General features: G+C 32.6%; 2 protein-coding genes and 3 non-coding genes across 6 annotated transcripts; 1 reads left to right on the plus strand and 4 right to left on the minus strand.

The window, feature by feature from the left end:
• The first annotated feature begins 2,146 nt into the window (after positions 1-2,146).
• On the plus strand, positions 2,147-7,649 carry LOC109808637 (anoctamin-like protein). 2 transcript variants are annotated; one of them, XR_014433823.1, is made up of 16 exons: positions 2,147-2,795; positions 2,932-3,001; positions 3,139-3,254; positions 3,572-3,698; positions 3,781-3,881; positions 3,976-4,067; positions 4,161-4,265; positions 4,371-4,640; positions 5,382-5,514; positions 5,595-5,708; positions 5,812-5,879; positions 5,985-6,112; positions 6,295-6,377; positions 6,509-6,616; positions 7,008-7,123; positions 7,216-7,649. XR_014433823.1 is itself a non-coding variant. In XM_020371700.3 (16 exons), exons 1-16 carry the CDS (start codon positions 2,622-2,624, stop codon positions 7,342-7,344), a joined length of 1,977 nt encoding a protein of 658 aa, XP_020227289.2. In that variant the 5' UTR covers positions 2,150-2,621; the 3' UTR covers positions 7,345-7,649. The 2 variants fall into 2 exon arrangements, 1 of the variants encoding a protein (XP_020227289.2); XM_020371700.3 differs by having other exon boundaries at positions 2,150-2,795; positions 6,965-7,123.
• Positions 7,650-10,493: 2,844 nt separating this feature from the next.
• LOC109807517 (large ribosomal subunit protein eL28y) lies at positions 10,494-12,898 on the minus strand. The gene is made up of 3 exons (XM_020370054.3): positions 12,702-12,898; positions 12,313-12,476; positions 10,494-10,853 (listed from the first exon to the last, which is right to left on the minus strand). Exons 1-3 carry the CDS (start codon positions 12,847-12,849, stop codon positions 10,713-10,715), a joined length of 453 nt encoding a protein of 150 aa, XP_020225643.1. The 5' UTR covers positions 12,850-12,898; the 3' UTR covers positions 10,494-10,712.
• On the minus strand, positions 11,278-11,367 carry LOC114916584 (small nucleolar RNA R24). The gene has a single exon (XR_003805141.1). It is a non-coding gene; the product is annotated as a small nucleolar RNA R24 (small nucleolar RNA).
• LOC114916583 (small nucleolar RNA R24) lies at positions 11,531-11,620 on the minus strand. Its single transcript, XR_003805140.1, has one exon. It is a non-coding gene; the product is annotated as a small nucleolar RNA R24 (small nucleolar RNA).
• LOC114916582 (small nucleolar RNA R24) lies at positions 11,782-11,871 on the minus strand. Its single transcript, XR_003805139.1, has one exon. It is a non-coding gene; the product is annotated as a small nucleolar RNA R24 (small nucleolar RNA).
• Positions 12,899-14,468: the final 1,570 nt, after the last annotated feature.

Here is a 14,468-nt window from a genome sequence, read left to right on the forward strand (position 1 = left end):
AAGTACATTAATACAACTGATATAAATATATTATGAATCAGCTTGCTATAATAATAATAATAATTTATTTATATAAGAGTAAAAATAGACTAAACTTAATAATTAATACGTTACCATTACCATTACGATTCATCTTCCAATCCCATAGAGCTTTAGTAATTGCATTCCTCTTAGGTCTCAAAAACATATCAATACAATTTTTAATCCATGTAAAATACAACAGTGACAGTAGAATTTGAATCTGAATGTAAGATCATATGCTTTCATATTCAATTTTACTAAGATCAGATCCTAGTTGTTATAATATGAGTATTGTACAGGTAGGGGGGTCGGCCACCACCATGTCGGCCATTGAATGGCAGAACCAGGCAGCCGAATGCTGATCTGCCACCTGGATCGACCTATCGACACTTGTTACCTTTAATCAAGTAATTAGGGATTAATTAGTTGATTAGGGTGTATTACCTAATACGGTAAGTATGCTGCGAGGCCCATGAGGTCCAGAGCCCATAAATGACAGTATAAATAGCTCAGGACAAAAGGTAACGTCACTGTTCATTAATTATCCTAGAGATTCGAGCTTGTCCTGACTTGAACGTTGGAGTGCCTTTTGCAGGTACCAACCCCTTCTTCAGCGTATCGGATTACTGGGTCGGGAGTCTCGTTCGGCCTTCGGACTACTGGAAGACTTAGTGTGCCCATTAGACAGGTACAAGTATATTTGTACCTTGTTGGTCTCCACGCAAGATTTTATTTTGAACTCTAAATTAATACCTTTCCGGTCTCATTGTGTTATGCATGTATTTAAATCAAATCTCCCCCCAATACTTTTTTACAATCAACTAATTAAAAATATATGATTTATTATAAGATAGTTATTATCAAAATTAGCATCGTAATTAATATCTTATTTTCTATAATCATTCATATAACTGTGTAAGCTTGTACTCTTGCAGATCCCGCTGACATACATGCATGAGAACATGCATGCTGCAAGATAAACATTATGTTACCACACGTACGTACGTGTGTATGGTTTGATACTCAGCAACAAGTGGGCACGTCTTATCTTTTTAATCGCATCACGTGTAATCATGATCTCACAATTACCATTCAATCTGTTATTATTAATTACTAGTATATTAATTATATGTATATGCTAATGAAATATCTGTCCCTAAAGAATGTAATGTGTAACTGTCTTCATGCAATTCATTGAGAATGAATTGGAAGATATATACCAATCTACTCACCTTAACATTACATGAAAATTCAAATATCAAAAAGAATCAACCACATTATTATTATTAGGAATTGAAGGGTAACATCATCACACTGCAACTGGAGCTATAGTATAAAGTTTATATTTCATTTTATATTTAAAATAAAAATTAAATTAAATTACGAAACTTAGATATCATTTCATAAATATTATTAGTTTTATTTGGATTAAAATTGATATTTTACTTAATAATAGCTTAATAAATAATTTCAAATCTTGAATATAAGGATAATTTTGTTGTCTATAAATGTAAATATTTTGCCTTATTTATAGTATAGTATACACGTGATTCATAAAAAAAATATTTTAGTTCAGTATTTATTACAAATTAATAGTATTAATTCTTTTGGTAATTAATTTTTTGAATTACTAATTCAATGATAACATATGATTCAAATTGATATAACTATACTTTAATATTTTGATTAATTTGATAAAATAAAATTTAAATGAATAATGTAATAACATATAAAATTTTAAATTTTCACATAATGAATTGAACCTTTTTATATATATTATTCAAAAATAGATATTTATATATATTTTAAATATTATATTATATATTTGAAATAAAATAATATAATTAATTATTAAATAATTTTGCAATCATATAAAATTTGATATACTTTATTTAGAATATATTATCACTTAATTCATGGATTGAATAAAATTATTAAAGGTATAAAATTTACTTTAATTTTTTATGTTTATCCATGGTACCAACTCATAAAAAATATTTATTAAAGGTATAACAAAAAATGTAATAACATATATAATTTTAGATAAAGTTATTTTCATGAAAAATAAAATAAAAAAAGAAAAAGGCACAAAAGTAGGAAGCATGCACGTGGACCAGACCCTATGTTAATGTGTGTTTGTGAGTCTCTCTGTCCCTCCTCAAGAGCTTTCTCTCGAAAATGGCCGTTTGCTAGGCTTAGGACACCTTCCTCAAACTCAATTTAATCCTCATTCTTTCTGTCTTTTTCCTTAGACGTTTTTATCACCATCTCTTCAATTTAATCCAATCCTTTCCTTTGTAATTCTCGTCATTCGAGTTTGTTTCTTTGACCCAACACGTTCAACACACCTTTAATTTTGCACCCTTAGATAGACGGTGCTACCTTTTTCCAACGTAACACCCATTCTTCCTCAAAATTCTTCTTTTAATGCCATTTTCTTCGACCCTTTTGGCCAAAAACAGATCTTTCTTTTGTCCATTTGAACCTTTTTTTCATTTTGAAACAAAGGCCCCTTAAGTTGGCTTCTTGAACAGTTGAACGGGGGAATTTGTTGTTGTTTGGCTTTTCTCACGTGCATTGTTGGGTCAGTGAGGTTAAAGATGAACGAGCATGGAAATGAAGAACCTGTTTTTGAATTTGGGGTGGTGATTCCGAGGAGAGTGGTGCAGGAAAAAGATGAATCTTGGGACTGTGCATCTGTCCTTGTAAAGGAGTTTGAGAAGATGGGGTTTATTGTTGAGAGAGTTGTTGGCATTGCAGATGAGTTCATCAAGGTTAGGTTTTCTTTCTAAAAAGGACTTTTTAAGTAATTTTTTTCCATGGTCTATCAATCTTTTGATTTAATCAAGCCCTGAGTGTCTAATTGAATCTTTTTGATGAGTGGCTAAAACTTATTTGTCATTTGTTTAGTTGGCTGCACCTTTGGAGACACTTGGGAGGGCTGCAGCTGAGCTACAGATCAAAAAACGGACTCTTATTGGTATATGCAAATCCCCCAAAGGGAGAATTTGTTCTTATTACTATTTTTAAGTTCACTGTGTCAGATGGTGCTAACTAGAATGTGACTGGTTGTGCAATTCCCATGTTTCTGTTAATGTGTCTTGTAATAACTGCCAGGTATGGATTTGCAATTTGAGGTGGAGGAGGTGGAAGCTTTTGTGAAACAACCTGATGGTTCTGTTTTCAGTTGGTGTGAGCGTTTTCAGTGCTACTGTCACTTGATATATGGAATAGTGAGTTCTTTCGTTAGCCATTTGTCTTCTCTACAATCGAAATCTCTCTTTGTAATTTGATGTGCTTGTTAGCCAGTTCCACGCATGCTGCATGCTGCATGTTGTTTTATCTGATTCTCAGATTATAGGTGCCTTAGCTTTCTAATTCAAGAAAATATTAGGAAAATGCATTCTTGTGATTATGAATACAAAAAATGTGACATGTTAATAAATAAGCTTTATTGCTGTGCTATGACTACCATGGAATTGCAGTGTTGTATGAACTCTCCTATTGACATGTCGTAACATTTTGGCTCTCTTATAAATTGAATTTGCAGGTAAACAACAGCAAGTCAGCCAAAACCCTTAAATTTGATGGAAAAGAAATCCATTGGGAAATTGGAGAGAATCTTCTTCAGAAATTGGAATCAGAGAACATTGTTAAGCAAGTCTTTCCTTTGCATGGTGTTTTTACTCACATGTGCCATCATTTTTTCTCTTGATTAGTGTGGCTTGAACCTGAACTAATATTGCTTTTGGTTGATAGATGAAAAGAAGAGAAAGAAACTTCTCAGAAGTTGGGCACTTCATTGGTGGGACTTAACTAATCAGCCAATTGATGAGATTTATTCTTACTATGGGGCAAAGGTTAATGTGACTATGACTCTATGAGCTTTATAACATTATCTGAAGATGATATTGTCCATTCTCCTTATCCAATGATGGAATGAATAATGTGCAGATTGCAATCTATTTTGCTTTTCTTGGAATGTTCACAAGGTGGCTGCTCTTCCCTGCTGCATGTGGGCTTACATTGCAATTGATAGATTTTGGGTGAGCCAATCTGTCTGTTTTTGTTTATGCTACCACTTCTTCTATAGTATTGCATCTAGTTAAGTGGTTTTATGGCTCCTCATTACATTTTAGGTCATTGAGATTAGTGGTGCTTCCTGCTTTCTTCATCATAGTGATACTTTGGGCAATAATGTTTTCTCAGTTCTGGAAACGTAAAAATTCTGCACTGTTAGCAAGGTATTGTCTTACTTTTTTTGGGATCAGTACAATCACTTTACTCATTCAATTGCTTTGATTCTTCCCTCTTCCTTCACACCTTTTCTCTTGTGTTTGGTATTGCAGATGGCCTATTAGTTCTGCAGTTGCAGCTGACCAAGGATACAAGATTCTAGGCAGGAAGGCCAGCTCCTGGCAGCCCCCAATGGAACTCTTGAAAGTATTTGAGTCTGATAGAGCTAAAGAGAAGGAAATATTTCAGAGACATGAGTGGCTTGGGCGTCTCATGCGATTCAGAAATGATGCTATAATTATCTTTGGCATCATATGCCTCCAGTTACCATTTGAGTTGGCATATGCCCATCTTTATGAAGTTCTTGGTTCTGATTTAATTAAGTAAGAATACGTATCATTTTTTTTTGTGCTTCTACTTATTAGTGTTAGTTGAGTATTCTGTTATGTCTTTTATGATTTTTCTTTCTCTGTGTTGTTCTCTTTTTCCAATAATTCTATTTTGTTCTTCCGTTCTTGAGTCTCAATTAAAGTATCTTCTGTTGTGTTTATATAATTATTGGTCTTTCAACATTTATTTTCTCATCCTACTATAGTCTTCTTTCTAGCCTCATTTCATGTTCTCTTTTGACTCTTTAGTGGCAATTACCCTGCTATAGTCTTCTTTCTGTCAAACTAAAAAGTTCAACCCCATCTAGTAAAGTAAATCATAATGCCACTGGAATCATTATCCGTATGATACAATTTGCTCTTGATATACCATTTCTTTTTTAATAAAAGACATATTTTCTATTGAGTGTGTTTTTGCTAGATGCAACTCATCCCATGATACATGCATGCCGTTGTGTACATTTTCCTATTGGACTTGTACCTGAGATTAAGGACATGAAAGTTCTTCATTAGTCCCACAAGCATCTCTGTCATCCACATAAAACTCATGAATGCCATTTTTTGTTGGTGGCAAATAACTGAGGTTTTGGATTTTGATCCCATTAGAAAGGGACAACCTTTTCTCAACTAAATCTGTAATTTGATACTAAGAAGTATCTTTTGTTAATCATATTAATTATTTGGTTGAGTCAGATAATTAATTAATATGACTCTTGTTTTGATGTTGGGATTCAGGTTTGGGCTCACTGCTGTTTACCTTTTCGCCATTCAGTATATTACCAAGATTGGTGGCAAGGTGTCTGTAAAACTTATCATGAATGAAAACAACGAAAACACAGAAAAAAGGGCTGACAGCTTGGTCTACAAGGTAATGATGAGGATTCATAGGCACCATACTTCTTTCCGCTGGTCCTAAACATGGAACTCAGGGCTTTACTTCTCCTGCAGGTGTTTGGCCTGTACTTCATGCAGACATACATTGGAATCTTTTATCATGCCCTGTTGCATCGTAATTTTTCAACTCTTCGCCAAGTGTTGATTCAGCGGCTCCTTCTGTCTGAGGTTGCAGATAAAATTTTTCTCTTTACTTTTCTACTTTTTTTCCTGCTCTATAGTTTGAGGTTTTTCCTTTAAAATAGTGGAGTAAAAGAAAACATCTTTCCAGGTGTTGGAAAACTTGTTGGAAAATTCATTGCCATATCTCAAGTATAGCTATAAAAAGTACAGGGTTCGGTAAGCCTTTTCATCCCCTTGGACATGGACTATGCTATGTGGTTGATTTACTTTGTTTACCATGTTGCTACCATGCAATAGCTAATTTATCTTTCATTTCTCAAGACACAAAAAGAATGAGAAAGGAGAAGCAAGAGAAAAATTCCAGTTTACTTCTAGAGTAGAGAAAGAATACCTTAAGCCCTCTTACTCTGCTAGTATTGGTGAGGAACTTGAAGATGGATTATTTGATGGTACTTCCAAATTCATTATACTCCTAAATTGTATATGATATTTAATTAGTTACATATGGAATATATTATAAGTAGTTTCATTTAGATATACATGTGTATGTAGCAGTCAAAACTAGAAAGGCTTTATTTCTGATCATGTTTGAGAAGTGTCCCAAGCCTGATATTATCTATCCTGTTTGCAGATTTCTTAGAATTGGCATTGCAGTTTGGAATGATTATGATGTTTGCTTGCGCATTCCCACCTGCATTTGCTTTTGCTGCTGTGGTATAAATACTTTTGTCTACATCCCTTTTGGAACTTCCTTTCGCTTGCCTTCACCATTGCTATAAGTGCTCTTTAATTCATTGTGGCCTTCTATAAAATATTACATTTTTGACAACTCCCTCGCTGTTCAGAACAATGTTATGGAAATCAGGACAGATGCATTGAAGCTGCTAGCAATTTTGAGGCGGCCTGTTCCTCGTGCAGCTGCAACGGTAGGAGCCTGGCTTAACATATTTCAGGTATCTATTTAGCTACACAGGACTTTGGAAGCTATTTGTCAATTATTCTGGAGAATTCACTTCATATTAATTATAAATTGGAACACATTTACCAAATATCGAACTATATGGGAGGTCCATCTACTGAAATTTTCAGCATGCAACCTTTTTTAAGTTTTAATTGAGAAAGAGGCATGGGAAGGAATGATGTAACAGTCAAATGACATTTCCATTAGGCGTTTGTAAAATTGCATCTTTAAACATGAATGAGTGCGTCGTGGGTAAACTCTACTCACTTATGTTTAATTCACACTGAGTTATACTTGATTTTTACGTTACTCTTATTTGAGGACATTCTTCATTTTGCAGTTTCTTATATTGATGTCTATATGCACAAACTGTGCTCTTTTAGTATGGCTATATGATGAGGAGGGGAAATGGAAAATAGAGCCTGGACTAGCAGCAATTCTAATCATGGAGCATGTCCTCTTGTTGATTAAGTTTGGTTTCTCTCGCTTTGTTCCTGAGGTGATTGTTTTGCCTCACATCCACAATTAGTCAATCACTCCTTTTCAAATTGCTTTATGAGAGATAACAGGATATGGTACTGTGTTCTGCAGGAACCTGCTTGGGTAAGAGCCAACCGTGTAAAACACACTACACAGGCACAGGATATATGTTCTAAGAAGCTTTTAAGGTCCATTTCAGGCGGAGAGAAGACTCTTATGGAGGAGAAAAAATTGGAATAATGCCTTTCCACGTTATCATTTACGTCATTACCAGTTTAACACGAGAGAAAGAAAGCTTATGCTGGATTGTCTTTTAGTTATCTCAGTTTTCCATGGATGAATTGTATATTAAGAAGGGATTTTGCTTTAATTGACCTGTTTGCCTTCCCTCACCTGTACTAACTAACTCATATAACCCTACAGTTCAGTCTCCCTTCTAAATTGTAGATATGAAAATTACGAATTACTTCAAGTGTTATCAAAATGTTAGTGAAATTAGGATTGTCTTTGGAAGCATTTGAATGGAGAGAAAAATTAGTTTCTAATTCCAGATTATATTGAGTATATTTACAATCTCTTTGTGAAACTTAAATGCATTGAAAATTTATAATTTGGCATTCTACCTTCAGATTGACAAGGCATGGTTCTTGTCCGTACAAATGGATGCAATTCCCCCACACAATTATTTGATCTTTGCTTTTTACAAACAAATATACAACCAACAATTCTCAAGGCTACAACCACTTAATCTAAATCTCATTCTCATAATTCCACCAACATTTCTTTCATTAACCAAATCCAAAAGCCATGTTTGTGATATAGGCCCTTAGACAAGAAATTGTTGCTACATAAAGTTAAATTTGTGGCTTAGCCACGAGACTTCCCAAAACGGCCACTTACTTGGCGTGCATATGCAACAACAGCCTTAGCCCACCTCTTGATCTCAGCCTTCAACTTGTTGGAATCCATGTCCTTCAGCTGCTTCCCTGGCTCCAAAGACAACTCAACTGAAGAAAAATAACGATCAAAACGCCTCCGTTTTGAAGGTTTCTGGCCCTTAAGGTTGGTAATGGCACTGCCACCATTCAGAGACACAGATTTCTTAACAGACATAGCTGCTGTGTGATCAGCAGCCAGAATAGTTTGCGGAATATAATGTGGTACAGTAAGTACCAAACGAATCATGAAACCTTGTGCTGTATCTGACTCATTTATAAGGCTAGCGAATTACACTAGGACAAGTAACATGGTATTCCAATGCGTGTAATAATATGCTTTCATTGACTTTAGACTTTGTCAACACTTTTTAGGAAGGATTCCTCAACAAGTTTAAATATTAATACCTTATACTATTCTATTTGATTTTTTTATTAACACCAAAAACCCTTGTAACTTTGAATATAATACGCAGTACAAAAGTTGGCATCCATAGGGATAGTTTTTTACCCTTCTAAATTTGATAAATTCCTTTGTGTACTAGCCCACCAACTACAAAATTCTAATCATTAGAATTTTGTATGATAATACTAAAGACCGCATTAACTTAACTATTAAGAATAATTAGAAGAACAATACAGTTTGATTATTCAAAATTTGTAACAAAAAAAACTATAGCGTGTCAAATTCTTCCGAGGTTGGATTTGAGAAGCCTCCCGACTCAACTAAACGTGAATAGTTTGTATTAAAGATCCGCATTGTAAAAAAAACAAGGAAAAAAGTATTCACTCACCCTAAATTTTACGGTTTTTACAAATAAGCATCCTAAATTTTAAATCTATCTTAATCAATCCTTAAACTTTATTTTATTTGTAGATAGACACTATAAATTTTAATTTTGTTCCAATTAATCCCTAAACTTCTCTCTTTCTTTCTTTTTTTTTTAAATAAACACCTTCAACTTTAATTTCATTATAATTGTTATTTACTATTTATAATTTACAGTTTTATTTTATTAATTTAGAGTTCAATTATTTATTTTAAATATCGATCATTCATTAATTTTTTCTTCATGTATTAGAATTATTTTTAAATATGATAAAATATGATTTTAAAAAGGAAGAATAATAAAAAAAAAATATTTAATTTTTAAATTTTAAATTTTATGGTTTAATATAAAAAATGATATAAAAAAAACTAATGAATGAGTGATATAAAATAAATAATTAGTTTTTTAACCTCAAAATAATATAAGAGATGACTAAATACATAAGAGAAAAAATTTAAGAATTAAGATTAAATTAAAATCAAGGTGTTTATTTGTAAAAAAGGTAAAGTTTAAAAATCAATTATAACACAATAAAAGATTATAGTGTCTATTTACTAACAAGATAAAGTTTAAGGGTCAATTGAGATCAAATTAAAGTTTACAGTATCTATTTGTAAAGGAGGTGAAATTTAAGGTGGTTAAATACTTTTTTTTCACAAATCAAAGTGCCTCAAGCGGTTAAAAACTATCGTGTTGATCACGCAAGACAGTCAGCCGACAATTAAGTCTATTCATAATAAGATTACCAACAATGACTCATCAGCATATTTCAGACACCACTCATAAATGTAACGAAAATGAAAGAAGGTAGTTTTGGAGGCTCTAGGTGCAGTCGTTATATTTATAAAATATCTACATTCTACTTGTTATTATGTGAAATCGTTTACCTAACATACATCTTGGTCCAACAAACGTATATGGTCCGAAACTTCTGAATAGCTTAATAGTTAATACTATTAGCCACGAAGTAAAATACTTTTAGTTGTGGTATATCCCTTTGTTTTTCTATCAACCTTTACACGATCAAATAGCTTCTGGTATGTGAAATTTACTTCTACATTTCTTACACAAAAAAATATTACCCAACCAAAGCCAAAACTAACTTAAGATTAATATCTCAAAAGACGAAAAGAGCTTCCAAATAAATGCACCTGTATTAACAAAGACTTCTACACATTAACATTAAATAGACTCAAACAAGTGGCAATACTTTCCCCCACGGGTTTTTATGAACATGGAAGTGTCAACACATGGCTCATCAATTTACAAAAAACCATTGCTCATCTTCTGATGTTTCATCTTTCAATAGTTGTCCCCATCTTTTGAAGACTGCAACATTAATACGTGCTACTTTAATTAATAAATGGAGGAAACATGATTACGATTGCTGAATCAAACACCCACCATAGGGCCCGTCTTTTTCAAAACAAGAATAGAACATTGATGCATATGGCTTACCGTGCTTCAACCCCAAAATCCTCACTCCAGCTGATTTCAAGGTCCACAAAACTGTTTTCGTTATGCTAGATAAAACTCGAGAAAAACAGATAGTTTCAATCAAGGGTTTTAATGCTAAAGACACTAATCATCCCTACTTTGATGCAATAGCCAGCCACTTTGTCAGTTGACTTTAAACCAACAATAAAGTGATTATATCAAAGACAAACATCAAACGAGTTGTAAGCTATTACATGCTAGTTCCAGTTTCATATTGAATACTAGATAAATAATTGCATCTCAAAACTCAGGAAATCTAAAATAGAGTTCTAAAAAAACAAAAAAAAACAAAAAAAAGGAGGCAAAAACGATGGTCGAATGCAATCTAACTCTTCTCAATTCGCTTTCACTTCCTGCCATGGACCTTCACAGCCTGTCTATTCCTCTTCTTGGCACCAGACTTGGCAACTTTGAGGCTTCTATGAACAACACTCAACCTAGCAAGAGCAGCCTTCTTGAGATCAGGCCTGTAGTAATTTTCTGCCACCTGCAGCACGTTGCATGATTAGAAAAAAGAAATCAGATAAAAGAAACCACATGAATATAAGGAGGTAACTGCACAACAGCATTCTTACAAGCAACAATTCACAAAATATGAGCAAGCATTAATTAGAGATTTTGCACAGTGGGAATATACATAGAAAATAATTATAGATTAAACTAAATAGAACCGTGTATACCTAATCAAGGGTAAAAGAAGTCTTGCTGTCCGTGCAAAACTAATAGTCTAACTCATGGAAACATGCAAAATATTGATGGAAATTCAGACCAAGACAATATAATAATACAGAAAATTTGGACACTTGAACTAAATAATGATTAACCAGCATCGGAAAGAGAGGTAAGCTTTAGTCTATTAACATCAGGAAGGGATCACTGGAATAAATTCATGAATGAATTTCTGAATAATAGAAGCTCAGAAGCCAAGCGTAACATGTATATTTCATTGAAGAAACCCAAAAAAGAATTCTTCTTATATGTTAGAGGCTCATCAACGCTGTGGAGTCTTATTGACCAAGACTCTAACTATAAACAATGTAGAAAACTTGGATACTAACACTAGAGACCGATTAACCAGCATAGGAAAGAGAGGTAAGATTTTGTCTATATTAACATCAGGAAGGGATGACAAGAATAAACTCATGAATGAATTTCTGAATAATATAAGCTCAGAAGCCAAGCGTAACATGTATATTTCATTGAAGAAACCCAAAAAAGGATTCTTCTTATATGTTAGAGGCTCATCAACGCTGCAGAGTCTTGTTGACCAAGACTATAACTATAAACAATGTAGAAAATTTGGACACCAACACTAGAGACTGATAAACCAGCATAGGAAAGAGAGGTAAGATTTCATCTATTAACATCAGGAAGGGATGACAAGAATAAACTCATGAATGAAATTCTGAATAATATAAGCTCAGAAGCCAAGCGTAACATGTATATTTCATTGAAGAAACCCAGAAAAGGATTCTTCTTATATGTTAGAAGCTCATCACCGCTGCTGAGCCTTGCTGGTAAAAGCCCACAAAGTTATCCTTTAAGCAAAAAATGCCCCAACAAATACACAACAATCACTAGATCAAAAACACGAGCAAGGCAACTTCTTTTCATTTATGAAAATGACACCAAAATTGCCACCTGGGGCCGGTTCAGTCACTGACATAATATGGTAAGCATAGATGCAGATCATAATACTATTGTCAATGACACTTACAGGTATAATAAGAACTAGTCCTATTCAACTTTTGGCTACAGAAACTACCAGCAAAAACAAATTAACCAGCCAAAATATACATCATCAAAGGAAAAAAAATAAGCAAAAAAAAACAAATATTTGAAATAGCAATAGAATCAAACTCTCAGGAATTACAACAACAATATCATACACCATTCACAGGCATAACAAAGCTAAACTCTAAGATACTAAGTATTTTTTTGTTTACCTGGTTTTCCACAGCCTTTGCCATCCTCCTGAACTCCTTCTTCATCACAGATTTGTGAAGCAAAGCAGAGGGCTTGTTTTGCTTCTTCGTCTTTGTTGTGGCAAACAACACAGACAGATCTTTTCCAGCTGGCTGAACGGTAACAGTCTTCTTGTTTGCCAAACCTATCATGCCAATGCAAGCAACAAACAATTAAAAAAACAGTGATCCAATCCACAATAGGTTTCTCAGATGTAATCAGCTGAGATCATTAGATAAACCAAGTATTCCTACTCAATGTCATAAAAAGGATTGGTTTTTCTAGGTGCCCATTTTCAAGAATCAAATAACCTCATCCCCATCAACATTTTTTCTCAAAAAAATAAAAATAAAATTGAGTGGTAACGCACCAGAGTACTTGAAAGAATTGAGGTTATAGAGATTGTTTGGCTCTCTGCTGAATTGGATGCTCTGAGTGCCCCTTCCGAACTGTTTCACCAAGAATGAGTTGTTCTTCTTCACGATCTCCCACACGAGCTGCCCTGGAACTGTCGCCATTTTCAACTTCACCTGCAATTCCCAACTAGGGTTTTGCGTTTGGCTTTGTATATATAGGACTATGAAGAAACCCTAATTTATAAAATTGAATAAAGCGGGTTCGGCAAGTTCGACCCGTTTACCCGTAAACAAGATCCGTGTATTTGTGGGTTGGATTTGGATCTGATTACTGTTAGACTAGGATCGCACAGCCCATTTAAACATGTACTTTTATTGAAGCTCATTAAATATGTGCTTGAATAATATAAAATTATTTTACAATTACTTCAAAAATTAAAAAATATATAAATACTTAAATATGAAATCTGAAACAAAAATAATAATAATAAAATATAGATTAGAAAAATTAACCTTCATTTTTAAATAATAAATAAACTAATAAATTAATTTATTTTTATGAAATAAATTTTACTACTAAAAAATTGAGAACTTTAAAAAGGTAAAATAAAAATTCTTGATGTTACATATATTATTATTAATAGTATAGAAAAGTCATGATGTTACATATATAATTATTATTAGTATAGAAAAATCATTCCTTGACTTGGTGTGTTTTTATGTAAAAATAAAATTGGTGTTAAATTTGTGAGTGGTTAACAATTTGATGATGTTAGTAATTTTGAGTAATTATTTAAAGGGTGAGATATTTGAAAAAACAATTATGAAGAAATGAAGAAAAATAAAATAAAAACTAAATAAGGAAAAGAATGGAAGAGAAAGAGTATTTTGGAAATTAAGGGACAAAATAGTCAATAAAATATGTATATCCAAAAGGCATATTGTCTTTACTTTTTTTTTTGTGGGATAGCTGACCCCAAGATTTAACGCGACTGCATACACAAAGCAAGATTCAAACCTCTGACCTTGCTTAAGCGTGAATCAACCCCTACTGCTGAACCACACACTTAGGGTTATATTGTCTTACTAATAACTAAGTAAAATGAGACACTCTATATTTCGTTATTATTTTAAAAAGTAAAAAAAAATAATAAATAGATAATAAAATAAGAGTGAATTTTATATTAGTAGAGTGATTATAGATATTAGTTGAGGCATAAAAGAGTCTTGAAAATGTAGACATCAAAATAACATATTCCTTTTTATTAATAGTGATAGATATAAATTATTAATAATTATTATTGATACTAATAATTTATTTTATCTATGAAAATATTGTAGCTATGTTTTAAAAATCAAAAACCAAACTAATCCAAATCAAAATATATTTGGATTGAATTGATTTTTAAACCAAACAAATTAGATGGTCAAGCAATAAAATCAAAGAGATTGGATAAGATATTTTTCCCCTCAAAATTGCTTGAATCCAATCAATGAACACCTTAAGTACTACATAAATCACTAAATAATATTTACAAATTACTAAATACTATTTTTGTTAATGAGGGGTGCAAAAGATTTTGTCGGAAGAAATAAAACTTATTTTGATAATTTTTACATCTCAAATGTAAGGAATTAGATTAAAGATCAATAATTTAAATGGTTTAACACTTGTATTTATTAATAGATGACTGAAGTTTGATTTTGACTTATATAAAGTATAAAAATATATTTTACTTTTATAAGGACTCATTTGATGAAGAGTTTCACCTCTTTGTCAA

Source organism: Cajanus cajan, chromosome 5, assembly GCF_000230855.2.
Source record: "Cajanus cajan strain Asha chromosome 5, NIPB_CcT2T_4, whole genome shotgun sequence".
NCBI lineage: Eukaryota > Viridiplantae > Streptophyta > Magnoliopsida > Fabales > Fabaceae > Cajanus > Cajanus cajan.

Coding starts and splice junctions, on each gene's coding strand:
- LOC109808637 (XM_020371700.3), top strand. CDS start 2,622: ATGAACGAGCATGGAAATGAAGAACCTGTTTTTGAATTTGGGGTGGTG. Junction 3,255..3,571: donor GTCACTTGATATATGGAATA/GTGAGTTCTTTC, acceptor TTGAATTTGCAG/GTAAACAACAGCAAGTCAGC. Junction 4,068..4,160: donor TTGCAATTGATAGATTTTGG/GTGAGCCAATCT, acceptor ATTACATTTTAG/GTCATTGAGATTAGTGGTGC.
- LOC109807517 (XM_020370054.3), bottom strand. CDS start 12,849: ATGGCGACAGTTCCAGGGCAGCTCGTGTGGGAGATCGTGAAGAAGAAC. Junction 12,477..12,701: donor CAATTCTTTCAAGTACTCTG/GTGCGTTACCAC, acceptor TTGGCATGATAG/GTTTGGCAAACAAGAAGACT. Junction 10,854..12,312: donor CAAAGGCTGTGGAAAACCAG/GTAAACAAAAAA, acceptor AACGTGCTGCAG/GTGGCAGAAAATTACTACAG.